The sequence below is a fragment of the Rhinatrema bivittatum genome, chromosome 5 (genome assembly GCF_901001135.1).
Source record: "Rhinatrema bivittatum chromosome 5, aRhiBiv1.1, whole genome shotgun sequence".
NCBI classification, from domain to species: Eukaryota; Metazoa; Chordata; class Amphibia; order Gymnophiona; family Rhinatrematidae; genus Rhinatrema; species Rhinatrema bivittatum.
Genome location: NC_042619.1, coordinates 338460165 through 338487874, shown reverse-complemented (window position 1 = coordinate 338487874; position 27710 = coordinate 338460165). Strand labels below are relative to the sequence as shown.

Here is a 27710-nt window from a genome sequence, read left to right as displayed (position 1 = left end):
TTTCATGAGGAATAGTGACATTTTTGTTTTTCCATTGTTGCACTGTATAGAGTCTGGTATGATATGTTTTACAGTTTAGTTTTTGTCTGCACATTTCTATTTATACTTTATGTGGCTTTATTCTGTATTTGATGAGGGTCTGTGTTCTGCATGTGAGACTGAGATGAAGCATTCTTTTAGCATGTGGTTTCTCTGTAGGGATCTGTAGTAGCTTGGCCTGTTCTGTTTTCCTGCTAGGAGGTGTATTGATATTTTAGATTCAGTTGTAAAATTTGTGGTATTCTTTTTCATAGGTGAGGTTGTTATTCTTTGAGTTTTGGCAAATAGTACTGTGTTGATACGGGAGGACCATGCCGAAATATAGTGGTGTGTACATATATATGTAAATTATATATGTAAATGTAATTGGGTACCCATGGGCCAGTATGGAGAAAAGTCCCCCGGGCCACTATTTTCCCTCAATCCGCCCCTGCATTCAGAGGATGGGTTAGCCACAGCCTTAACTGGAAGTACACTGGATCTGAGTACCCCTGTGACTGGTTCTTCCATGGGAGAGGGAAATTCAGCAGCGCTTTCCCCAGTACCTCCTGGGCTAGGAATGGACCCGGCTGCCTTCTTTTGGGTGGAATTTTCCCAGGGCCTTCAAGCCTTCGTACAGGTGCAATCTGCTACCTCAGTTGCCCTTGTCCGGACAGAACTTCAGTCGGTAAGCCCCCCCTCTCCCAATCCTATGGGCCATCCTTGAGGCATGCCTTGCCTCACCAAGGGACCCGGACACCACAGACGAAGAGGAGGATACGGATTCCTTAGAAGATGGGGAAATTCCCCCCCTGGCTTAGAACCGTATCGGACCATGTTACAGTTTTTCCATAGAGACAAATTGCCGGCCCTGGTTCCCAGACCCTGAAGATGCTGGGAGTTCCTGGAGTGAACTCTGACAGAACCAAAGAAGAATTCCATTCTGATTTCCCTACGGAAAGCCTCTTGCTACTTTCCAGTACTGGAAGCCATCCAGGAGTTGATTGACCTGGAATGGGATGCCCCAGAAGCAAGTTTTAAAGGGGGACGAGTATTAGAAGCTCTATACCCACTGGATCTGGCAGTGAGAGGGTGTTTGCGTTTCCCTAAAGTGGATGTGCTGGTCTGTGCCATCTCAAATTGAACACCTTTCACAGTGGAGGTAGGAGCGGCCTTAAAGAATACACATGATAAATGGGTGGAGTCCATCCTTAATTCCCTGTACGTACCAGGATCAGTCCAGACGGTGGGTTATGTCCCCTGTCCAGCAGATGGAGTCAGAACAGACCGAGGGACGTCACCAGTATAAGCCAGTGCTCCCTCTGCTGGAGCTCAGTATCTTTCTGACTCCAGCAGATGAGAGTTGGGGGATCCACGGTCTCCCCAGGCTGACAGGATCCTTTATCAGAATTTCTCTTTATTTCTTTCTCTGTCTTACTGTCATGTTTTCTTGGTATTGAGCTCTTTTGAATCAAGTTAAAGTTTAAATTCTTTGAAAAAAAAAAAAAAAAGTTCTCTTGTTTGGAGGCGTGTCTTTCTGCCTTCTCTGTTCCTCCCTCCGTTTGTGGGGTAAGTTTGGTTTTTGTTCCCCTGTGTTATTTTTCCTTTTCAGGTATTTTTCTTCACAGGGTGTTGGTGCCCCGTGGCCGCCGGTGAGGTCGGCTTGCCACGTGGGGGCAGGCGATCCCGCGGCTTTGCGGCCTTTTTTTCGCAGTCTTTGGCCCGTTTGGTATCTTTTTTGTCGGCGCTGCAGGGATCTCTTTGGCGGGTTGTGTAGGCCCTCCGGCCCCCCCGCGGCACCTTCTTAGTGCCCCTGGCCCCCCCCCCCAGGTTTTGTTGCCTGCTTCCGCTGTTTCTTTATTATGCCGCGGCCGTCTCGATGCGCGGCCTGCGGCGAGCCGGGGTCCCGGATCTCAAGGGAGGGGATCTGCGCGAGGTGTCTCCAGGGTGGGGAAGGCACCTCGCAGCCGGCAGATGCTTTTTCCTCTCTCCCCTCCCCCCGGCAGGGGCGGTGCGGGCCGGCCACTTCGCCGCCGTTGGCGGGAACGGCAGCCATTTTACTTTCGCGGCATCTTGCTGCTGTGGAAGCTGTGTCTGAGCGGAGGGATTTTCGGGAGGTTTTCCCCCCGAATTTATCCCCGGAGGGGGGCTTGGCCGACCCTGGGTCATCAGAGACTCTTTCCTCGGACCCCCCTCCCAGCTTGCCTCGTTTTTCACCCGAGTTCATTTTACTGATGCATAGTGCGTACCTGCAGGGTTTGGGGGCTCCCGGGGATCTGGGCCCTCACCCCCCGCCGGCGAAGACTCCTCGGGTGCCTGTGGTTCCTCCTGGGACGCCCCCCGACCTGGTTGGGTCGGTGTCCGGGGCCCCAGCTCCTCTTCCGCGTCCTCGGGCTGCCACAGGAGCTGCGGCACCGATTTCGCCACCCTCACCGGATCCCGCGGACCCTGCGCTCTCGGAGCTGCCTTCTGAAGGGGATGATCCGCTGGCACTACGGATTTTCCAGCGGGACGAGCTGAATGATCTGATACAGCAGATCCTTGTGGAACTGGATCTTGATCCTCCTCCGGATCCGCCGCTCCCGGTGGCGCCCGCCGTCACCACTTCGGCCAGGAAGGGGGACCCGGTGCTCGCTGCCCTGCGTCCTAGGCCTCGGGCATTTCCCATCCATGAGTCCTTCCTGCAGCTTCTCACCAGGGAGTGGGATACCCCGGAAGCCTCGTTTAAGGTCACTCGTGCCATGGAGAAGTTGTACCCGCTGCCAGAAGACTTCTTGGATCTTATTAGGGTTCCCAAGGTGGATTTGGCCGTCTCGGCGGTCACCAAGAGGACGACGATCCCGGTCACGAGCGGCACAGCGCTCCGTGATACCCAGGACCGCAAGTTGGAAGTATTCTTGAAGAAGGTTTTTGAAGTCTCCGCCTTGGGCATGCGGGCTGTCATGTGTACCTTGCTGGCTCAGTGGGCCAGTCTCCGGTGGGTGCAACAGTTGCTGACTTCTCAATCGTTACCACCGGACGAAGCCGCGCAGGCTGACCGCCTGGAGTCCGCGATAGCCTATGGGGCGGATGCCCTATATGATCTCTTCCGAGTACAGGCGCGTTCCATGGTATCGGTGGTGGCGGCTAGGAGGCTCCTTTGGCTCCGCAACTGGGCGGCGGATGCTTCTTCTAAGTCGAGCTTAGGGTCTTTGCCCTTCCGCGGAAAATTCTTGTTTGGAGATGACTTGGATCAGATCATCAAATCTCTCGGGGAGAATGCGGTCCACCGACTCCCTGAAGACAGACATCGACCCTCCAGGGCTTTTGCGTCTACCCGGACTAGAACCAGAGCGCAGAGGCGCTATAGGTCGTACAGGCAGCCGGGGGCCCGTGCTGCCTCCTCCAGACCCCAGACCTGGTCCCGGTCCTTTCGGGGTAGGTGCCCCACGCGTGACGGCTCCGGACGGGGTACTCCTCCGCCAAAGTCATCCCAATGATGCCAGATGCCACCACTCCCCCACGCCCAGGATAGGGGGTCGCCTGGCGGATTTCTACGGGGAGTGGGTAAAGATATCGGCAGACCAGTGGGTTCTGGACACTATAAGGGACGGCTACGCTTTGGAGTTTGCCCGTCCTCCCAGAGACCGGTTCCTCTTCTCCCCCTGCGGCTCAGACCTCAAGCGGGCGGCGATACAGCAGACTCTGGATCGGTTATAGAGCATAGGAGCCATTGCCCCCGTCCCCTTCGGCGAGGTGGGCTCGGGCCATTATTCTATCTACTTCGTCGTGCCAAAGAAGGACGGTTCCTTCCGGCCCATTCTCGATCTCAAGGAAGTCAACAAGTCTCTGCGTGTCAACAGGTTCCGCATGGAGACGCTGCGCTCAGTGATTGCGGCGGTTCATCGAGGGGAATTTCTGGCCTCCTTGGATCTGACGGAGGCCTATTTGCACATTCCCATCCTGCCGGCGCATCGTCGTTTTCTCCGCTTCAAGGTTCTGGGTCAGCACTTCCAGTTCACGGCTCTCCCGTTCGGTCTGGCGACAGCACCTCGCACCTTCACCAAGATAATGGTTGTCGTCGCCGCGGCCCTCCGCAGGGACGGAATTCTAGTCCATCCCTATCTGGATGACTGGCTGATTCGAGCGAAGTCCTTCGCCCACGGACAGGAATCGGTGGCCAGGGTGGTCCAGGTCCTGCAATCCCTGGGATGGGTCGTGAACTTTGCCAAGAGTTCTCTGGTTCCTTCTCAGCGCCTGGACTTCCTGGGTGCCAGCTTCGACACGCTGCAGGGCAAGGTGTTCTTGCGCCCGGACAAGGCTCAGTCGTTGCGGGAGCATGTCTGTCGTTTTTCAGCTTTGCAGGAGCCCACTTCCTGGAATTATCTGCAGTTGCTGGGAGTGATGGCGTCCACCATCGATATGGTGCCCTGGGCTTTTGCGCCCTGCGTCCTCTGCAGGCGTCCCTCCTCTCCAGGTGGAAACCGGTGTCCCAGGATTATCAGGTGATCCTTCCTCTCCCCTCTGTCACCAGGGACAGTCTGGACTGGTGGCTGGTCCCGACGAATCTGGCTCAGGGAGTCTCTCTCGATGTTCCCAATTGGGTGGTAGTCACCACCGATGCCAGCCTAGTGGGCTGGGGCGCAGTCTGCGACCGAAGCGCAACGCAGGGGACGTGGTCCCCAACAGAGGCGACCTGGCCGATCAACCGTCTGGAGACCAGGGCGGTGCGGCTGGCGTTACAGCGGTTCCTCCCCCTGGTGCGGAACAAAGAAGTACGAATCCTCTCCGACAACGCCACCACGGTGGCCTATATCAACCGACAGGGAGGCACAAGAAGCAAACATGTCTCCCTAGAGTCGACTCCCCTAATGGAGTGGGCGGAAAGGCATCTAGTCAGGATTGCAGCTTCTCACATCGCCGGAGTGGACAATATCCAGGCGGACTTTCTCAGTCGTCAACAACTGGACCCCGGCGAATGGGAGCTCTCCGAGGCGATGCCGTTGGTGATTCGGCGGTGGGGCGCACCGCATTTCGATCTGATGGCCACGGCCGCCAACGCCAAGGCACCTCTGTTTTTCAGTCGCCGGAGGGAACGCAGCGCGGAGGGGGTGGATGCCCTAGCCCTCCCTTGGCCGACCCGTCGGCTGCTCTACGTCTTTCCTCCGTGGCCCTTGGTGGGCAAAACGCTCCGCAGGATAGAAAATCATCAAGGTCCTGTGGTACTCGTCGCTCCAGAGTGGCCCCGCAGGCCGTGGTTTGCGGACCTTCTCCAGCTGGCGGTGGACGGCCCACTTCGGCTCGGTCATCTTCCTCGGCTACTGGGCCAGGGTCCAGTATATTTCGACCAGGCAGAACTCTTCTGTCTTGCGGCATGGCTTTGAACGGCGCCGCCTTCGACGCAGGGGCTACCCTGAGGCGGTAGTTTCTACTATGCTGCGGGCCCGGAAGTCTTCTACTTCTGTTGCTTATGTGCGAGTTTGGAGAACTTTCGACGTCTGGTGCTCTTCCAGGGGGATCCGACCCACGGAGGCGTCGGTTCCGGCGATTCTGCAGTTCCTTCAAGATGGTCTGGATAAGGGACTCGCCTATAATTCCCTACGAGTCCAGGTGTCGGCCCTGAGTTCCTTCGTGCGAGCGGAAGGCTCTCTTCTGCAACCGGACGTTGCCCGTTTTCTCAAGGGGGTCAAGCATGAACGCCCTCCTGTACGGGATCCTTGTCCCTCCTGGAGCCTCAACCTGGTGCTTCGGGCTTTGTCAGGGGTGCCTTTTGAACCGATACGTGGAGCGACCCTTAAGGATCTGACTCTAAAGGCGGTCTTCCTTGTGGCCATCTGCTCCGCGCGTCGGGTCTCGGAGCTACAAGCGTTGTCCTGCAGGGAGCCTTATCTCAGGTTCACGGATTCCGGAGTCTCCCTGCGCACAGTACCTTCCTTTCTTCCGAAGGTAGTCTCGGCCTTTCACTTGAATCAGACGGTGGAACTTCCGTCCTTTGGATCCAGCGAGCCCCGGTCTCTTCGTCTTTTGGATGTTAAGCGCACCTTGCGTCACTATCTGGAGGTGACCAATGATTTCCGGCTCTCCGATCATCTCTTCGTTCTCTGGTCCGGTCCAAAGAAGGGACACCAGGCCTCGAAGACAACGATTGCGAGATGGCTTAAGGAAGCTATCTCGCTATCCTACATTGGAGCTAGCCGAATTCCGCCTAGCGGGGTTATCGCTCACTCCACCCGCTCACAAGCGGCGTCCTGGGCGGAATCTCGCTCCGTCTCCTCCCAGGAGATCTGCCGAGCAGCGACGTGGAAGTCGCTGCATACCTTTTCACGACATTATCGACTGCACCTGGCGTCGTCCTCCATGGGACATCTTGGTGCCCAGGTCCTCCGAGCAGGGCTTTCAGGGGCCCACCCGGTTTAGGGAAGCTTTGGTACATCCCACCGTCTGGACTGCTCCTGGTACGTACAGGGAAAAGAAAATTATTCCTTACCTGCTAATTTTCGTTCCTGTAGTACCAAGGATCAGTCCAGACGCCCACCACTTGGGGATCTTTTTGCTTCTGCTCGGGTCTGATGCCTGTCGATATCTTCTGTTACCTGCTGTTTGTGCCTTGTTTCTGTTTTGCACAGCTCCCTACAAGTTGGGTTCTTACCGCTCGTTGGCGGTTCATTGTTATTGCATTTGCGTGCCTGTTTTCAGGTATGTTGAGTAACTTGATTCAATCCATTTCGGGTCCTTTGGGCTTTGCTATACGGGATACTGAGCTCCAGCAGAGGGAGCACTGGCTTATACTGGTGACATCCCTCGACGTCTGTTCTGACTCCATCTGCTGGACGGGGGACATAACCCACCGTCTGGACTGATCCTTGGTACTACAGGAACGAAAATTAGCAGGTAAGGAATAATTTTCTTATAAGTCTTTAATGCAGTAGCAATGACCTTACAGATTGCTTCTTGTTTTACCCTGGGTGCTCGTTCGTGCCTACTCCTCTCTCAGAAGGTGGATCACTCGGGGGGGGGGGGGGGGGTGTGTGTGTGTGAAGTGAATGCCAGAGTGATTATGGAACCCGCCGCTGCATTTTTAGCTGACACAGGCTCGGATCTAGTCCTTCCTTCGGCCAGAGGAGTGGCCTCAGTGGTGGCGGGCGGCCAGAAGACAGCTATGGCTGTGGAATTGGTCAGCAGTCGCAACCTCCAAGGCAAATCTTACAAAGATGCCCTTTAAAGGATCACTCCTTTTCGGAAGCAAACTGGAAAAGCTGGCCAGTAAATGGGGTGAATCTCCAGTTCCCCGGCTACCAGAAGATGAGAGAGCAGTTACAGTGCCCCTCGCATATGAGGGGTCAATCCAGGGGTTCCCAGTGCTTTCTCCTTTACAGAAACCCAATATTTCAGAGGTCTCAGCCCTTTGGGGGAGGTCTCAGTCCTTTTGTAGTCGACAGCCCAAGAGAGGGACAGGCTCGGGTTCATATTCATCTTGAACCCCCCAGGAGATAGGGGGTTGACTGTCCCTCATCTACCAGCGGTGGATCAAGATCACTTCGGACAAATGAGTACTGGAGGTCATATGAGAAGAATAGGCACTGGAATTTCACAGCACTCCTCTGGACATATTCATGATGTCTCCTTGCCACTCACAGCACAAGAAGCAGGCAGTGGAAACTACTCTTTTAAGGCTGCTCAGGATGAAGGCTATAACCCCAGTACCTGCACCCCAGGAAAATACAGGGCATTATTCCATCTATTTCATCATACCCAAGAAGGAAAGTTCCTTTTGCCCCATCCTGGACCTCGAGAGTCAATCAACATCTATGAGTGAATAATTTTCACACGGAAGCACTGTGATAATGGCCATACAATCAGGAGAGTTCTTAACCTTCCTGGACCTGTCCAAGGCCTACCTACATATTCCAATCCATCAAGAACATTGTTTCCTATGCCTTGCGGTACTGGGTTGCCTTCCGATGTCCTCAGCAATCACCTAGCCAAAGAACTTCCTCACTTAGACCTCACAAATCCCAACTCAGCTCTCCTTTCCTGGAGCAATATCACAGAGACAGTAGCAAATGCATTATGTCCACTATCAACCAAAAAAATCAATACTACCTTGCACAGAAAACAACCGTGATTTACAAACGAACTACGAATCCTCAAACAAAATCTCAGACAGAAAATAAATGGCATAAGGCCCCATCCCCTAGCACACTATTTGCTTACAAATCTGCCCTCCATCTCTACAGGAATTCAACCATACGATCAAAAGGAGATTTCTATGCACAAAGGATCCACAACCTCGCCTTCGCTAAAGCACTATTCTCCTACGTATCCAATCTAACACAAACCAGCCTCCCACCCATTCCCATCGACCAAGCACAATCCAAAGCTGACGAATTGGCACTCTTCTTCCAAAGCAAAATTTCGAACCTCTTAATTCTTGTACCTCCATGCCCATCCTCCACTCCTAGCTCCTACCATCTTCCAAACAATGAGATTTCGCTCGAATCGTTTGAACCCACTACCGCTCTGGAGATTCAAACTCTGCTGAAGAAAATGAAACCCTCTACTCACCCCAACGACCAAATTCCTTCCAAACTACTCTTGCTGATACCTGACACCATCTCCAAACCTCTGGCGGATATCATTAACTGCTCCTTTTCACAAGGAATCTTCCCAGACGCCCTTAAACTCGCCTCTCTTAAACCTCTTCTAAAAAAAACCCACCTTAGATCCTAATGAACCCAATAACTTCCGCCTGATCTCTAACTTTTATTTATTTATTTAAAACTTTTTCTATACCGTCGTTAAGTTAAATACCATCACAACGGTTTACAGAAGGGCACGATAAAGAGAAATATGGGTGGTATAGATTACAAATTACTCGTGTGCCATCATAGTACGGTAACAATGTAAAATAATAAATTAGGTGTGTAAATTAAACCTGATTGTTAGGAACAAATTACCTTTTGTAGCCAAGATTATGGAGAAATTAGTCAACTCTCAACTCTCGGACTATCTCGAAGATCATAAAATACTCCACTCTACCCAATATGTGTTCCGTAAGGCACTAAGCACCGAAACCCTTCTCATCTCGCTGACTGACCACCTCATTATGGGTTTGGACAAAGGACAGTCCTTCTTACTAATCCTTCTTGACCTCTCTGCTGCCTTCGATACTGTAAACCATTCCATCCTCCTCGACCGACTAACAGACATCGGAATAACAGGAACTGCCTTTAGCTGGTTCAAATCTTTTCTCAGTAACAGAGGCTACAAAGTCAGAATCCACAACAGAGAGTCCCCTCGTATCAACTCCTCCCTAGGAGTTCATCAGGGCTCCTCCTTGTCCCCTACCCTTTTCAATATATACCTACTACCCTTGTGCCAACTGCTAACCAATCTAAAACTAAAACATTTCCTATACGCTGACGACATACAAATCCTGATCCCAATAACAGAATCCATCACAAAAACACTCAAATACTGGGAAAATTGCCTCCAAGAGATCAACCTCCTTCTCTCTAGCCTAAATCTTATACTCAGCCAAGACTGAAATCCTCCTCATTTCACCGGACGACAGCAACACACCTCAAAAGTCACTCAAAAATACCTTTGTCACTCAAACAAGAGACTTGGGAGTATTAATACACAACCATCTGAATCTAAAAACATTCATCAACAACACAACTAAGAACTGCTTCGATAAACTGCAAGTACTAAAAAGAATTAAACCCCTCCTACACTTTCATGACTTCAGAACAGTCCTTCAAGCCGTCCTATTCTCCAAGATAGAGTACTGCAATGCCATTTTGCTAGGTCTACCTACCTCATCAACTAAACCGCTCCAGATGCTTCAAAATGCGGCAGCCAGAATACTGACAAACTCTGGCAGAAGAGAACACATCTCCCCATCCTAAAAAAATCTTCACTGGCTACCAATATGTTACAGAATTCTACACAAATCCCTCACAATTATCCATAAAACAATCTACAATCAAGCACCTCTTTATCCAAATCCCACTTAGACTACACACCTCACACAGACCGATCAGAGAAGCCTACAGAGGATCCCTACATGCCCCTGCAACCAAAGCAACTCGCCACATAACCACAAGAGAACGGGCCTTTTCTACAGCGGGTCCAACCAATTGGAATATGATTCCCCCCGAACTCAGACAAGAACCCTGCCCACAGACTTTCAGAAAAAGGCTTAAGACTTGGCTATTTAAACAAGCCTTTACATAAATTCACTGATTCCCTAAAGCTAAGGTCGCTGATGCACCACAACGAATATTTTCTTGAGCTCTCAGAACTCGCCAAATAACTGGCATTATTTCTGTGTTACCTATGCTCTGTCTTCTTCTTCCCCCAGTTTATTTTCTCCCTGTTTTATTGTAACTTTTTTACTTCTTTACTATGTTATTATTTAAAGGTTTTTTGTACCCCAGTTTCCTGTAAACCGACATGATATGACATTGTCATGAATGCTGGTATAAAAAAGCACCAAATAAATAAAATTATCTGTTCCGGGCACTGCCCTTTGCCTAGCCACCATCCCCAGAACATTTTCCAAGATTATGGTGGTCGTAGCGGCAGCATTGAGGGATAAAAGGAATCCTGGCTCACCTGGTTGATCCGGGCCAAGTCCATGGAAGAAAGTCTCTGGGTGACCAGCAAGGTGACCTCCTTGCTTCAGGAACTCGGCTGGGTAGTAAACATGGACAAAAGCAGTTTTGAGCCCTCCCTGTTCTTGGAAATCTGGGAGTCTGGTTCATCACCAAGCATGGCAAGGTCTTCCTTCCGACCACCTGGATAAGGAAGTTGATGTCCCAAGTGTGGAGCTCTCCATTTCTCAGGTTGATGGCGGCAACCCTGGAAGTAATGCCGTGGACGAGGGCATAAGAACATAAATTGCCATGCTGGGTCAGACCAAGGGTCCATCAAGCCCAGCATCCTGTTTTCCAACAGAGGCCGAACCAGGCCACAAGAACCTGGCAATTTCCCAAACACTAAGAAGATCCCATGCTACTGATGCAATTAATAGCAGTGGCTATTCCCTAAGTAAACTTGATTAATAGCAGTTAATGGACTTCTCCTCTAAGAACCTATCCAAACCTTTTTTGAACCCAGCAACACTAACTGCACTAACCACATCCTCTGGCAACAAATTCCACAGCTTTATTGTGCATTGAGTGAAAAAGAATTTTCTCCGATTAGTCTTAAATGTGCTACTTGCTAACTTCATGGAATGCCCCCTAGTCCTTCTATTATTCAAAAATGTAAATAACCGATTCACATCTACTCGTTCAAGAGCTCTCATGATCTTAAAGACCTCTATCATATCCCCCCTCAGCCTTCTCTTCTCCAAGCTGAACAGCCCTAACCTCTTCAGCCTTTCCTCATAGGGGAGCTGTTCCATCCCCTTTATCATTTTGGTTGCCCTTCTCTGTACCTTCTCCATCGCAACTATATCTTTTTTGAGATGCGGCGACCAGAATTGTACACAGTATTCAAGGTGCGGTCTCACCATGGAGCGGTACAGAGGCATTATAACATTTTCCGTTCTATTAACCATTCCCTTCCTAAGAATTCCTAACATTCTGTTTGCAATTTGGCTGCTGCAGCACACCGAGCCAATGATTTTAAAGTATTATCCACTATGATGCCTAGATCCTTTTCCTGGGTGGTAGCTCCTAATATGGAACCTAACATCGTGTAACTACAGCAAGTTATTTTTCCCTATATGCAACACCTTGCACTTATCCACATTAAATTTCATCTGCCATTTGGATGCCCAATCTTTCAGTCTTGCAAGGTCCTCCTGTAATGTATCACAGTCTGCTTGTGATTTAGCTACTCTGAATAATTTTGTATCATCCGCAAATTTGATAACCTCACTCGTCGTATTCCTTTCCAGATCATATATATATAAAAGCACCGGTCCAAGTACAGATCCCTGAGGCACTCCACGGTTTACTCTTTTCCGCTGAGAAAATTGACCATTTAATCCTACTCTCTGTTTCCTGTCTTTTAACCAGTTTGTAATCCACAAAAGGACATCGCCTCCTATCCCATGACTTTTTAGTTTTCGTAGAAGCCTCTCATGAGGGACTTTGTCATACGCCGTCTGAAAATTCAAATACACTACATCTATCGGTTCATCTTTATCCACATGTTTATTAACCCCTTCAAAAAATGAAGCAGATTTGTTAGGCAAGACTTCCCTTGGGTAAATCTGTGTTCACTGTGTTCCATTAAATCATGTCTTTCTGTATGCTCTACGATTTTGATTTGAGAATAGTTTCCACTATTTTTCCCAGCACTGAAGTTAGGCTCACTGGTCTATAGTTACCCGGATTGCCCCTGGAGCCTTTTTGAAATATTGGGGTTACATTGGCCACCCTCCAGTCTTCAGGTACAATGGATGATTTTAATGGTAGGTTACAAATTTTAACTAATAGATCATAAATTTCATTTTTGAGCTCCATCAGTACCCTAGGATGCATACCATCTGGTCCAGGTGATTTGCTACTCTTTAGTTTGTCAATCTGGCCTACTTCATCTTTCAGGTTCACAGTGATTTCGTTCAGTTCGTCTGACTCATCACCCCTGAAAACCATCTCCAGAACTGGTATCTTCCCAACATGCTCATTAGTAAACACGGAAGCAAAGAATTCATTTAGTCTTTCTGCAATGGCCTTATCTTCCCTAAGAGCCCTTTAACCTCTCGGTCATCTAATCGTCCTGAGTCAGAAAGATTTGGACCCCATAGAGTAGGATCTGTCCGAGATCGCGATGTGTCTCATTCGCAAGCAGTGGGGATAGCCTCATTTAGATCTGATGGCAACCTGAAAGAACACAAAGGCCCCTCGGTTCTTCAGCTGCAGAAGGGAGCATGGGCAGAGGATGTCGACACTCTGGTTCTTCCGTGGCCTCGCAACATGTAATTGTATGTCTTTTCCCCTTTGGGCACGGTGATACAGCGGATAGAAAGGCATCTAAGAGATATTATTCTGGCGGCTTTGGAGTGGCCACACCATCCTTAGTTCGTGGAGCTGGTCAACAGGATCATAGACTGGTTCCTGAGGTTCAGCCATTTGGAGAATCTTTTCCACTAGGGCCCCATATTTTCAGATCAGATGGCTCACTTCTGTCTCACGGCCTGGCTTTTGAGAGGAGACAGCTATGGCAAAGAGGTTATCCCGAGCCGGTTATCACCACCTTGCTGCAGGCCAGGCAGATGTCAATGTCGTTGTCTTATGTGCAAGTGTAGAAGGTTTTCGAGTCCTGGTGTCTGGATAGGGATGTTCAGGGGTGTCACATATTTTGACCTTCCTTCAGGAGGGGCTGGTCAAAAGTCTGGCCTATAATTCTTTGAAGGTCCAAATGGCTGCCCTGGGCTGTCTTCACAGCAAGGTGCTGGGTTGTTCCCTGACTGCGCATCCGGATGTCATATGTTTTCTTTGCAGAGCAAAGAATTTGAGGTCGCCGATGTGTAAAGCATGTCCGTCTTGGAATCTTAATCTGGTGCTTACAACTTGTGTGCGGCTCCGTTTGAGCCTCTGAGGAAAGCACCTCTGAAGGATTTGATTCTTAAGGTGGTTTTTCTGGTAGCCATTTATTCGGCAAGAATTCCAGAGCTTCAGGCTTTGTCTTGACAGGATATGTTTATGCAGATTTCTCTTTGCACCTGGTGCCCTCCTTTCTCCCGAAAGTGATATCAGCGTTCCATGTTAACCAAACAGTGGCGCTTCCGGCTTTTCTGGACTTGGATTCCTCCACTTCTCCTGCTTTTGGATGTCTGACGGATGTTGTTGTTAAGATATTTGAAATTCAGTAATGATTTTCGTATGTCGGATCACCTTTTCATACTCTGGAATGGTCCGAGGAAGGGACATCAAATTTCCAAAGCTACTATTGCGCATTGGCTCAAACAGGCAATTGGTTCGGCTTGTATCTTTAAGGGTCTGTTGGTTCCGGAAGGTTTGAGAGCTCATTTTGACAGGTAGCGATCCAGGTAGCGATTTGAGCTGGAGCGCAGCTGGTGTAATTGTAGGAAATTTGCAGAGCAGCAACTTGAGTCACTGCATACTTTCGCCAGACACTATCGCTTGGATGTCGGGCTCCAGCTGCAGCATGTCCAGCTGCAGCATGGTGAAAGCGTTCTGCGAGCTGGACTTTCCAGGTCCCTATCCAAAAAATGTTAATAAAACTGCAACACAATCTATAATAAAACGCAAATTCATCACTACAGATTTATTCCTTGATACAGTAGTACCTAACCTACCAAATACTATAGCCCCCAGCACTCAAGAAACCATTGACAAATGGAATTCAGCTATTTCCACGTCACTAGATACAATCGCTCCAAAAAAAACAATAAATATGCATTTAAACAAAACCAAACCCAATGCCCCTTGGTACACAAAAGCATTACACTCACTAAAATCTTCACTTAGAAAACTCGAACGCAAATGGAGAAAGAAAAAAACCCCTGAAACAAAAAATGCTTACTACTCCACCTTACGTCAGTATAATAAAAAAAATAAATCTAGCAAAAAAATCTTACTATGCAAACCAAATATCCAAAGCAAATGGAAATCCCAATATACTATTCAACATAGTAAAAACATTGACAACCACTCAGAAAGAACATCCCATCAAATTCGATACTGTCTTATGTAATAAAATGGCTAATTATTTTAAAACAAAAGTTACAGATATATCAAATCAACTTTCCAAATTCCCATTACCTGCATATAAAGATGTTGAACCCATCTTTACATGGTCAGAATTTACCCTGGTCACAGAAAATACTATACAAATTATCATCAGAAAACAAAATCCTTCCAACTCACCTGACAACCCCTGCTCAGGCGCTTTTTTCAAAGCATTGGGCCCACACGCTAGCAATTTCTTAGCACAGTTAGTAAACCAATCCTTAGAAACCGGTTTCTTTCCATCTTCTCTCAAAAAAAACCTCAATTCTACCTATCTTAAAAAACAAATCCAAAGAAGAATTCGATCTCAGTAACTTTAGACCCATTGCCACATTAACATCCTTAGCCAAGTTAATTGAATCAGCAGTACTATCTCAACTATCAGACTACCTATCAGAAAATGACATATTACATACAAACCAACATGGATTTCGCAAAGGTCACTCCACTGAAACCCTTCTCCTAACTTCCTTTGATTCTATATTTCGGGCTTTTGACTCTTACACGGACCACATTATTGTTTTCTTGGATATATCAGCAGCTTTCGATACCATTGATCACCAAATACTTATTTCCATTCTTAAATCTATAGGCATCACAGGTACTGTACTACAATGGTTCATTTCATTCTTATCAGACCGCATCCAACAAGTCAACATAAACAATTACTCCTCCGATCCATATTCCATTGCATCAGGTGTTCCACAAGGTTCTTCTCTATCTCCTATTCTTTTCAATATCTATCTGCTACCTCTTTGCCGCATATTAGCCTCTTTAAATATAAACTTCAAAATCTATGCTGACGATATACAGTTTATGGTACCATATAATATCTCCTGGACCCATACACTATCATTAGTATCACTATATCTTACAACCATCGATACATGGTTATCTCATAATCGTCTGAAACTAAATCCAAAAAAAACAGAAATAGTTCACCTCTCATCAATCACTGACTCATCTATAGGCCCCCCTTCTCAACTTATATTCAACGGAACAACCATCCCCATTTCAAAATCTGCAAAAAATCTAGGCATAACTATCAATACAGATCTTTCACTAAAACAACACATATCCATGTTAACTAGGAACTCCTTCTATAAACTTCAACTCTTAAAACGGCTACGTCCTCTACTTTTTTTCATGACTTCCGGACTATTCTTCAATCACTCATTTTCTCTGGACTGGATTACTGTAATTCTCTATATATAGGCCTCCCAGAAACACACTTCACTCACTCCAACTAATCCAAAATGCAGCAGCACGTATCCTAACAAATTCATCAAAAAAAACCCACATTACTCCAATACTTCAGTCTTTACATTGGTTACCAGTTAAACATAGAATACAATTCAAAATTTTGTCCATTATACATTCTCTTATCTACACTCCCAACTCGGTTACTTTATGCTCCATCCTCCGAATTTACAAACCAACTAGACACCTAAGATCATTGGAAAAAAACCTTCTTGACATTCCCTCACCTCGACAAGCTCGTCTTGATATCACCAGAAAAAGAGCTTTCTCAGTCATAGGTCCCATTCTATGGAATGCTCTACCAGATCCTATCAGATCCATATCCAATCCTAAGCATTTCAAAAAATCTTTAAAAACTCACCTATTTCGAACCGCATTTCAGATACCACCCACTAAATAATCATCTCACACTTCCAGAATACATATCTCCAGTTAGGCACCCAACACTCTCTTGTTCTGTGTATTGATTTCTTTTTGCTACCTATTTAATTTTAAACAATTTGTTATTTTATATTAATGAAAATTTTTGTAATTTATATTTTTGTCAACCCACTTTCAATCATTATTATTCTTACTTTTAACTTTTACTTTAATTTTAATCTGTTTTTATTTTTCATTTTATTATTTTGATATATGTAAACCGTTTTGACTAAACACTGTTTGTAAAGACGGTATAAAAATACTTTTAAATAAATAAAAAAATAAAATAGTGGGCTTAGGTACATCCCAGGAGTCTGGACTGATCTGAATACATACTGGAAAGGAAAATTGGTTCTTACTTTCTAATTTTTGTTTCTGTATCATCACAGATCAGTCCACAGACCTGCCCATGGGAAGCAGGGAAGAGTCGATCGCTCATTCTGTTGGCTTTTATGTAATGCAGAGTTGTTACTAGTTCTCTAGGCTGTTTTAATTTTTACTTCTATTCTGGGACAATATGCTACAGCATCACCATCCTTCTGTTCCTTGGGAAGGGGGTGGGCTGTTAAAGTTGTAGGTTTTACATCTTGGCTTGGATTTAGGTCAATACTGAGGGACTGCAGGTGGCATGCTTGGTTATAAGCCATGTCAGTAAAACTTTGTCTCCATCTGCTGGCAGGGATACAGAACCCAGGATTTTTTTTACTGATTTGGGGTACTATAGGACCGAAAATTAGCAGTTAAACAATTTTTCTTTGGCTAGCATGAGATTGGTGTGTGTATGTTGGTTGTATGGTGAAAACATGTTCTATGTCATAGCTGTAGTCTTATACTGTGATGTTTCTCTATAAATACTCTCATGAGCTGCATCACCCATAATGAATCTTAATGGTTATTTTCCTACACTTTTGAAACTTGCATATCATTACCAGGATAAAAACCTGTTGGTTACAATAAGAACTTTTTCTTTCTAATAACAAGAAGTAATATCTGAGACAGCTCTATGCTGATAATAGCAGCAGATAGGAGACAAAAATGGGATGTCCTTTTGTTGCTATTTTTATAAGTTGGTGTCATCCTGCCTTTCCTAGGTGACAGAGTTGGGTCGCATCGCTAGCCATTATTACATTACCAATGAAACGGTACAGACCTACAATCAACTGCTGAAGCCCACGCTAAGTGAGATTGAGCTCTTCCGTGTCTTCTCTCTTTCCTCTGAGTTTAAGAACATCACTGTCCGAGAGGTGAGCTGCTGGAAGGGGGAGCATATGCGGGTATGGGAGGGATGAGAATGGCTTATCAGGTGGTAGGTCTGTTGTTTTTAGAAGCCAAGAAGAAATATGTCGATAGTATTCAGCTACTGTCTGTTTATTTATGCACTGGATCCTACTCAGACATACTACTTCCTCTTATCGATTAATACTTCATAATACCATGAAATCATCTCTTCATAATATCTAGTGATATCACACAAAGCATTACTAGACAGAATATTCTCTAACCATTTTTGTAACAGGAGGAGAAGCTGGAACTGCAGAAACTGCTGGAGAGAGTACCAATACCTGTGAAAGAGAGCATTGAGGAGCCCAGTGCCAAGGTAACTCTAGCAGCCCTCCCCTTCCTGTCTCCCTGAGCTAGTTTGAAGAAGCCCTCCTCTTTCTGTCTGCCTGAAGAAAGTTGTCCTCATTCTGTCTCTCTGAGACAGCCTGGAGGAGTCCTCCCTTCCATGTTTCCCTGAGGTAGCATGGAGGAGTCCATTACTAGTGTATCTCCCTCTGACCTGCCAGTGACTTTGTTCTTCAATTTCCCTGAGACGTGGGAGTGCTATAACAACTCCCTAGTCACTCCATTCATTGCCTCCATTATATTATAGTAGTCTGACATCTACCTCATTGTATTGTTTCCCTCTAGTTCCTCTTAACATCTGCTTCTCCAATACTGCTCCCTAATCCTACCATGTCCTTCAGGTCTCATTGCACTAGTTGATTTGTCTGTCTCTCGTAGATTAATGTGCTACTTCAGGCCTTCATCTCTCAATTGAAGCTGGAGGGCTTTGCTCTGATGGCAGACATGGTTTATGTAACGCAGGTGAGTGGCTTTGGGTGTGCTGGGACAAGTTCTTTGTATGGTAATATGGCTCCAGGGGCCTGGTTAGAAATGAACCAGCTATAATTGGGTAAAGGACAAAAGAACATAAGGTTTGCCATACTGGGTCGGACCAAGGGTCCATCAAACCCAGTATCCTGTTTCCAACAGTGGCCAAGCCAGATCACAAGTACCTGGCAGGAACCCAAGGGATATATAGATTCTAAGCTGCTTATCCCAAGAATAAGCAGTGGATTTCTGCAACCGTCTCTTAATAATTGTTAATGAACTTGTCCAAACATTTGTTTGGTTTTTTTTTTAAACGCAGCTATATTAATAGTTTTCACCACATCTGGCAACAAATTCCAGAGCTTAAGTATGCATTGAATAAAAAAATGTTCTCTTATTAGTTTTAAATATATTACCTAGCAACTTCATTATGTGTCCCCTGGTTTTTGTACTTTTCGAAAGAGTAAACAACTGATTATCGTTTATTAGTTCCAGTCCACTCATTTTATAGACCTCTATCATATTTCTCCTTATCATCCCTTCTCCAAACTGAAGAATCCTAACCTCTTTAGCCTTTCTTCAAAGGGGAATTGTTCCATCCCCTTTATCATCTTGGTCACCCTTCTCTGTACCTTTTCTAATTCTGCTACATCTTTCTTGAGATGTGACCAAAACTGAACACAATAGTCAAGATGAGGTGGCACCGTGTAGCGATATAGAGGCATTATAATATTCTCTGCTTTATTCTTCATTCCTTTCCTAATAATCCCTAGCGTTCTATTTGCTTTCTTGGCTGCTGATGCATACTGAACAGAAGATTTCAGCATATTTTCAACAATGAAACCTAGATCCTTTTCCTGAGTGGTGACTCCTAAAGTGGAACCTTGCATTTTGTAGCTATAATTTGGGTTACTCTTCCCTAAGTGCATCATTTTGCACTTGTCTACATTAAATTTCATTTTCAGTTTACATGCCCATTCTCCCAGTTTTCCAGTGTCCTCTTGCAATTTGTCACAATCCTCTTGTGATTTCACAACTTTGAATAATTTTGTGTCATTGGCAAATTTGATCACCTCACTTCCTTGTACGTACCCTGATCAGTCCAGACAGTGGGTTATGTCCCCCTTCCAGCAGGTGGTGTCAGAGCAAAACTCAAATTCTGGCCTCTTATAAGCTGGAGCGCCCTCTCTGTCCCTTCAGTATTTCTCTGACTCCAGCAAGTGAAAGGTAGCAGTCCCTTCGGTCCTCCATTTAGCTTACAAAGGGGAACTTTTCTTTTTCCTTATTTCTCTTGAAGTATTTCTTTCTTGGATGGATCTCTTTAATTTAAAAAAAAAAAAAAAAAGAGAACTTTATAACAAATTTTACTCTCAGCAAATTCTCAGGCATTCACTCCCTCAGCTTTAGGCTCCAACTTGCAAGCGGAGCCAGTGGTTCCTTTTCTTTCTGGGGGTAAGTGCTGTTCCTTTTTTATTACTTTCAGGTCCAGTGTTTTCTTCTGGAGTGAGTTCAAGGGCTCAGGGGTGCACGCTGGTGGTCCAGCCTCTCCCCCCCCCCCCTCTCAGTGACTTAGTGCCCTGCCCTGGGAGGTTGTTGCTTCGGGGCAGTGTTTCCAGAGAAGCATTATTCCTCAGGTTTTTCAGGCTTCTAAGCCTTGTCGTTGCTCTGCTAGCGGACGCCTGCTTCCCCCTCCAGTCAGCATGCAGTCGGCGGCTCTGCCGAGCAGCCTTGCTGCGCCTGTCTCATTGCGCCTGTGGAGAGCCGGGTTCGTGGCTCTCCAGGGAGAGTATTTGTGTGAGATGTCTCCCGGGCGTGGAGGGTTCCTCATGAGCGGCTGGGCGGCTTCATTTGTGCTCGCAGGTGCATCTCGCAGCAAGGCTGGCTGGGTCGTCAATTTCGCCAAAAGCAACCTTACTCCTTCTCAGACCCTAGACTTCTTAGGAGCATGCTTCGATACCAACGCCGGGAAAGTCTTCCTGTGCCAAGATCGGGCTCAGTCTCTTCTAATGCAGGTCCAGCACTTCCGGAGCCTCCATCTTCCCACCGCGTGGGATTACCTCCAAGTCCTAGGCACTATGGCTTCTACTATAGATTTAGTGCCGTGGGCTTTTGCGCATATGCGCCCCTTACAAAGGGTGTTAATCTCCCGCTGGAAGCCGGTATCTCAGGATTTTCAAGCCCTACTTCCGTTGCCAGATATAGCCAGCCAAAGCCTGTGCTGGTGGCTCAGCCTCGACCACTTGCTGAAGGGAGTGGATCTGGAGGTCCAACAGTGGGTGATCGTCACAACGGATGCGAGCCTTTCCAGTTGGGAAGCAGTGTGCCAGTGGCAGTCGGCTCAGGGACTTTGGACGTCACTCCAGGCCTCATGGCCAATCAACCAACTGGAGACCAGAGCGGTCCGTCTCACCCTGCAGCGATTCCTCCCTTTGGTTCATCGTCAAGCGGTGCGGATCCTCTCTGACAGTGCAACAACGGTGGCATACATCAATCACCAAGGAGGGACGAGGAGCCATCATGTTGCGCGGGAAGCGGACAAGCTGATGGTTTGGATGGAGCTGCACCTTATTCGCCTCACTGTGTCCCACATAGCCCGGGTCGACAACGTTCAGGTGGACTACCTAAGCCGACAACGCATAGATCTAGGTGAGTGGGAGCTCTCCCAGGAAGCGGTGTAGCTTCTCTTCAGCAGATGGGGAGCCCCCACACCTGGACTTGATGGCGACTCTCCGGAAAGCGAAGGCTCCCCGCTTCTTCAGCTGCCGAAGAGAATACGGCGCAGAGGGCGTGAATGCTCTCATCCTTCCCTGGCCACAAAATCTCCTCCTCTGGTATTCCCGCCATGGCCCCTGGTGGGTAAGGTGCTTGGTAGAATAGAGCTTCATCAGGGGCCTGCCATTCTGGTGGTCCCGGAATGGCCTCGAAGACCATAGTTTGCAGACCTCGTCAACCTAGCGGTCGAATGTCCTCTCTGCCTCGGACACCTACCGAACCTTCTGTGCCAAGGGCCAGTATTTTTAGACCGGGCAGATCGCTTCTGTCTTGCGGCATGGCTTTTGAACAGCGGAGGTTGAGGAGATGTGGCTATCCAGAAGCAGTCATCTCTGCGCTCCTCAAGGTGCGAAAGACATCCACCTCCATTTCCTATGTCCAGATCTGGAAAGTGTTTGAGGCTTGGTGCGCTTCCATGGACATCTCTCTGCGCCGGGCTTCCATTGCACATGTTTTGTCTTTCCTACAGCGTGGCCTGGAAAAGGGCTGGGCTACAATTCCTTACGGGTTCAGGTCGCAGCACTTGGAGCTCTGGTTCGTCATCAGGAGACAGCTCCTCTTTCTGCACATCTGGATATTGTCCGATTTTTGAAATGTGTAAAGCATGTCAGGCCACCGATTCACCTCCTTTGTCCTTCGTGAAGTCTCAACTTGGTCCTTCGGGTGCTCATCGGCCCGCCATTTGAGCCTTTGCGGAGTGCATCTGTCAAGGATCTCGCCCTCAAAGCAGCCTTCCTTGTGTCCATTTGTTCTGCGCGCCGGATCTCAGAGTTGCAGGTTCTATCCTGCAGAGAACCTTTTCTCCATTTTACGGACTCCGGGGTGACCCTATCCACAGTGCCCTCCCTCTTGCCTAAGGTGGTTTCACCTTTTCATCTGAATCAGTCGGTGGAACTTCCTTCCTTCGCTGCCGAGGATTGGCTGGACCTTCAGAGACTGGATGTGAAATGGGTTCTTACATAAGAACATAAGAAAATGCCATACTGGGTCAGACCAAGGGTCCATCAAGCCCAGCATCCTGTTTCCAACAGTGGCCAATCCAGGCCATAAGAACCTGGCAAGTACCCAAAAACTAAGTCTATTCCATGTAACCATTGCTAATGGCAGTGGCTATTCTCTAAGTGAACCTAATAGCAGGTAATGGACTTCTCCTCCAAGAACTTATCCAATCCTTTTTTAAACACAGCTATACTACCTGCACGAACCACATTCTCTGGCAACAAATTCCAGAGTTTAATTGTGCGTTGAGTAAAAAAGAACTTTCTCCGATTAGTTTTAAATGTGCCCCATGCTAACTTCATGGAGTGTCCCCTAGTCCTTCTACTATCTGAAAGAGTAAATAACCAATTCACATCTACCCGTTCTAGACCTCTCATGATTTTAAACACCTCTATCATATCCCCCCTCAGTCGTCTCTTCTCCAAGCTGAAAAGTCCTAATCTCTTTAGTCTTTCCTCATAGGGGAGTTGTTCCATTCCCCTTATCATTTTGGTAGCCCTTCTCTGTACCTTCTCCATCGCAATTATATCTTTTTTGAGATGCGGCGACCAGAATTGTACACAGTATTCAAGGTGCGGTCTCACCATGGAGCGATACAGAGGCATTATGACATTTTCCGTTTTATTCATCATTCCTTTTCTAATAATTCCCAACATTCTGTTTGCTTTTTTGACTGCCGCAGCACACTGAACCGACGATTTCAATGTGTTATCCACTATGACACCTAGATCTCTTTCTTGGGTTGTAGCACCTAATATGGAACCCAACATCGTGTAATTATAGCATGGGTTATTTTTCCCTATATGCATCACCTTGCACTTTTCCACATTAAATTTCATCTGCCATTTGGATGCCCAATTTTCCAGTCTCACAAGGTCTTCCTGCAATTTATCACAATCTGCTTGTGATTTAACTACTCTGCACAATTTTGTGTCATCTGCAAATTTGATTATCTCACTCGTCGTATTTCTTTCCAGATCATTTATAAATATATTGAACAGTAAGGGTCCCAATACAGATCCCTGAGGCACTCCACTGTCCACTCCCTTCCACTGAGAAAATTGCCCATTTAATCCTACTCTCTGTTTCCTGTCTTTTAGCCAGTTTGCAATCCACGAAAGGACATCGCCACCTATCCCATGACTTTTTACTTTTCCTAGAAGCCTCTCATGAGGAACTTTGTCAAACGCCTTCTGAAAATCCAAGTATACTATATCTACCGGTTCACCTTTATCCACATGTTTATTAACTCCTTCAAAAAAGTGAAGCAGATTTGTGAGGCAAGACTTGCCCTGGGTAAAGCCATGCTGACTTTGTTCCATTAAACCATGTCTTTCTATATGTTCTGTGATTTTGATGTTTAGAACACTTTCCACTATTTTTCCTGGCACTGAAGTCAGGCTAACCGGTCTGTAGTTTCCCGGATCGCCCCTGGAGCCCTTTTTAAATATTGGGGTTACATTTGCTATCCTCCAGTCTTCAGGTACAATGGATGATTTTAATGATAAGTTACAAATTTTTACTAATAGGTCATTGGTGGTCACCAATGAGTTTCGCTTATCGTACCACCTGTTTGTTCTCCGGAGCGGTCCCAGGCGCAGCCATCAGGTGTCCAAAACCTCAATCGCACGCTGGTTGTAGGATGCCATTGCCTCAGCGTATATTGGTGTCGGCCGTCGCCCTCCGGAAGGCATCAAGGCTCATTCGCTCCATCCTCAAGCAACCTCCTGGGCTGAGAGTCGATCTCTCGCCGCAGGAGATATGTAGAGCTGCTACATGGAAATCGTTGCATACCTTTGCACGGCACTATCACTTGAATCTGCAAACTCCTGGGTTTGGCTCCTTTGGAGCCCAGGTCCTTCACGCCGGGCTATACGGGGCCCACTCTATGTAGGGAAGCTTTGGTACAGTCTACTGTCTGGACTGATCTGGGTACGTTCAGGGAAAAGAAAATTATTCCTTACCTGCTAATTTTCGTTCCTGTAGTACCACGAATCAATCCAGACTCCCACCCTCAGATTCATGGGTTTGGGATAGCAGCTCTCCTTACCAGCATCTGTTTTCCTATCTGCTCTCTGCTGTTATTACTGTTATTACCAGTTGGTTCACGTTGCAAGTTTTTTGCCTTTTGGCATGTTTCTTCCAAAATTTTGTTGCGGTTCATAAGTTGAGTATTTTATACAGATTCCTTGATCCATCCAAACGTGTTCTCTTGCTTTGATATTCTTAATACTGAAGGGACAGAGAGGGCGCTCCAGCCTATAAGAGGCCAGCCTTTGAGTTTTGCTCTGACTCCGCCTGCTGGAAGGAGCATATAACCCACTGTCTGGACTGATCCGTGGTACTACAGGAACGAAAATTAGCAGGTAAGGAATAATTTTATTTTATTGTTCCCATTTCCAGGTCATTTATAAATATATAAAAAAGTGGTCCCAGAACAGATCTCTGGGGCATTCCGCTGTTCATCTTTTTCCATTGGCAAATTTTACCATTTAGCTCTACTCTATTCGCAATCCACAATAGGACTCTGCCACCTATCCAATGACTTTCTAATTTCCTAAGAAGTCTCTCATGAGGGACTTTGTCAGATGTTTACTGGAAATCCAGATACACTATATCAACTGGCTCACCTTTATCCACATGTTTGTTTACACCCTCAAAAAAAAAGTAGCAAATTTGTGAGGCAAGACTTCCCTTGGCTAAATCCATGTTGGCTTTGTCCCATTAAACCAGTGGTTCTCAATCTTTTTTCTGTCTTGGCACACCTGACAGATGATGCTCACGTGTGTGACACATTGTCCCCTACATTTAACAGCTGTACTCAAAAAAAAAAAAAAAAATACTAGATATTTTATTGTTGAAAATGATGCAGGAAAAATATTACACATTCTTTAATTTCAATAATACTGTCCAACACGATATTTTAATTATTCGTCTACAAGAAATAGGAATCTCAGATATTGTTTTAAAATGGTTTACATCATTTCTCAAGGATCGCTCTTTTCAAGTTAAGGTAAAGAATTCTTTGTCCGAAAAAATCCCACTTCAAACAGGGGTTCCACAGGGGTCAACACTTTCAGCTACCCTTTTTAATATTTATTTACTACCTATCTGTCATCTCCTCACAGGTTTAGGTTTAAAATTTTATATTTATGCAGATGATATTCAGTTTTTAGTACCTATAGAAAATGATATTGATTTCACCTATAAACTAATAATTATCTATCTCAATGCCATAAAAACATTGTTATCAAAAATGAAATTAATTTTAAATACAGAGAAAACTGAAATAGTATTGTTAGAACGAAAACAATCTCAATCAAAAATCCCAACATTTAAGTTTGAGAATACTACTCTGATGCCATCAACATTTGCTAGAGACTTAGGAGTGATAATAGATTCTGAGTTGAATATGAAAAAACACATCGCCACTAAATTAAAAGATGGTTATTTTAAATTACTTACTTTAAGAAGACTGAAACCAGTACTGGAACCTTCTGATTTTAGATCCGTTCTTCAAGCCTTTTATTTGCTAATTTAGATTATTTTAACACTCTGATGCTTGGACTGCCTCAGTCTACTATCAGACCTTTACAGGTTTTCCAGAATACAGCGGCTCGAATCTTGTCAGGTAAAAAGAGGTTTGATCATATCACCCCAACACTAATAGCACTACATTGGTTACCAATACATTTTAGAATACTTTACAAAGCTGCCTGCATAATACATAATATAATTTATGGGGAAAGAACAGAATGGTTGAATGCAGCACTGCGATTGCACGCCCCGCAGAGAAATTTGAGGTCGGCTAATAAAGGACTATTATCAATTCCTACAATCAAGTCAGCTCATCTCAGCCAAGTCAGAGAGAGGGCGCTGTCAATTGCAGGCTCAAAACTTTGGAACTCTCTCCCAGTTACATTAAGGATGCAGCAAGAAAATAGTAAATTCAAAGCAGATCTCAAAACATGGATGTTTAATGCGGCATATAAGGAAGTTGAGAAACAGTCAGGTGTTTAAGTTTTTCTAACACCTATAGGTGATTTTGTTTTTATTTTTATTAATTCTGGTAATGTATTTTAATATTTTATGATTTTATTTGTTTAATATTTATGATCTTATCCCAAACAGCTAATACTTCTTAATTTCCTTTTTTTAATTTTTAGCTGTTTTAATCTTTTATAATTGATTGTAATCTCTTTTATCCCAGGACAAGCAGGATGCTAGTCCTCACATATGGGTGACGTCACTGACGGAGCCCTAGCGCGGGAAAAACTTCTGTCAAAGTTTCTAGAAACTTTTGACTGGCAGCCTGAGGCTACTGAGCATGCCCGGCATGCCATGATATTCTCTGCCACAGGGGTCTCACTTCAGTCTTCGTTTTTCCACGCTGCTTCCCACATCGCGGACATAGGAGCCCTGTGAGTTCACTCACATTTTTGACTGAAAAGTCAGTGATATTCTCATTTTTCTCTTTCCCATTCGGGTCTCATTGTCACCTGACGGTGACAGTCATTTTGACTTTACAATTGTCACAATTTCTCTCAGCTTTCATCGACTGCCATTGATGCAAACATGGCCTCCGGCTTCAAAAAATGCCCAGCCTGCAACCGCACCATGTCCATAATGGATCCTCATTTGGAATGTGTTCGGTGCCTTGGACAACATCATGAAAGTTCAGAGAAGAAAACATCATGAAAGCTCAGAGAAGAAAAAATGGTTCAACTTTTTCAAATTCAATCTGTGCCTTCTCCTTCAACTTCCACACAATCTTCACCGGTGGGAGTTACAAAGTAGATTCTTATCAAAAAAACGACGTCTGGAGGGTTCCGGCGATGCCTCCTCACCAGCCCCCTCCACTTCATCGACTAGGTCAGTAGCCGAATCCAAACCCAAGCATAAGCATCGACGGCATCGATCCGCGGTTCCCCCGTCTCTTCCTCCGCCAGAGGAACCGTTACCAAAACGACACAAATCGGCCATTGTACCATCGACGTCCGCCTCCTCGATTCCATCATCGACACCGTCGTCGATGACATCATCGACATCGATCCCGGATTTGACTGCACTCATTAGGCAGATTGTCACCGATGCCTTAAAGGAACAAATTCCGGCACAACTGCCGATGCCGACACCTATGTCGATGCCGACCACAGTGCCGATGCTGGAGGTTTCATCGATACCGGCTTCACAGCCGATGCCGACGATCATGTCAATGCCGGCGGTTATGCCGATGCCGGCGGTATCGCAGATGCCAGCGATTCCGCTGATGTCCACACCGATATCGGTAACTGCATCGATGACGGAGCCAACGCAAGCGTTGATGTCATCGGAACAATCGGTGCCTACACCTCCTTCGATGTTACCGGTTCCATCAGGACCAATATCGATGCCTTCCATCGTTCCATCGACTATTCCTATCTCCATGTTCTCTTTTCTTCGAACATGGTATCT

The 27710-nt window shown here is 46.3% G+C and overlaps 1 protein-coding gene across 1 annotated transcript in view; it reads left to right on the top strand.

The window, feature by feature from the left end:
- SNRNP200 (small nuclear ribonucleoprotein U5 subunit 200) overlaps positions 1–27710 on the top strand; it is a 915618-nt gene that overhangs the window by 430819 nt on the left and 457089 nt on the right. The window contains exons 22-24 of the mRNA XM_029604465.1: positions 17483–17635; positions 17908–17988; positions 18396–18479. Coding sequence (XP_029460325.1) covers positions 17483–17635; positions 17908–17988; positions 18396–18479 — 318 coding nt within the window. The remainder of the gene's footprint in view (positions 1–17482; positions 17636–17907; positions 17989–18395; positions 18480–27710) is intronic.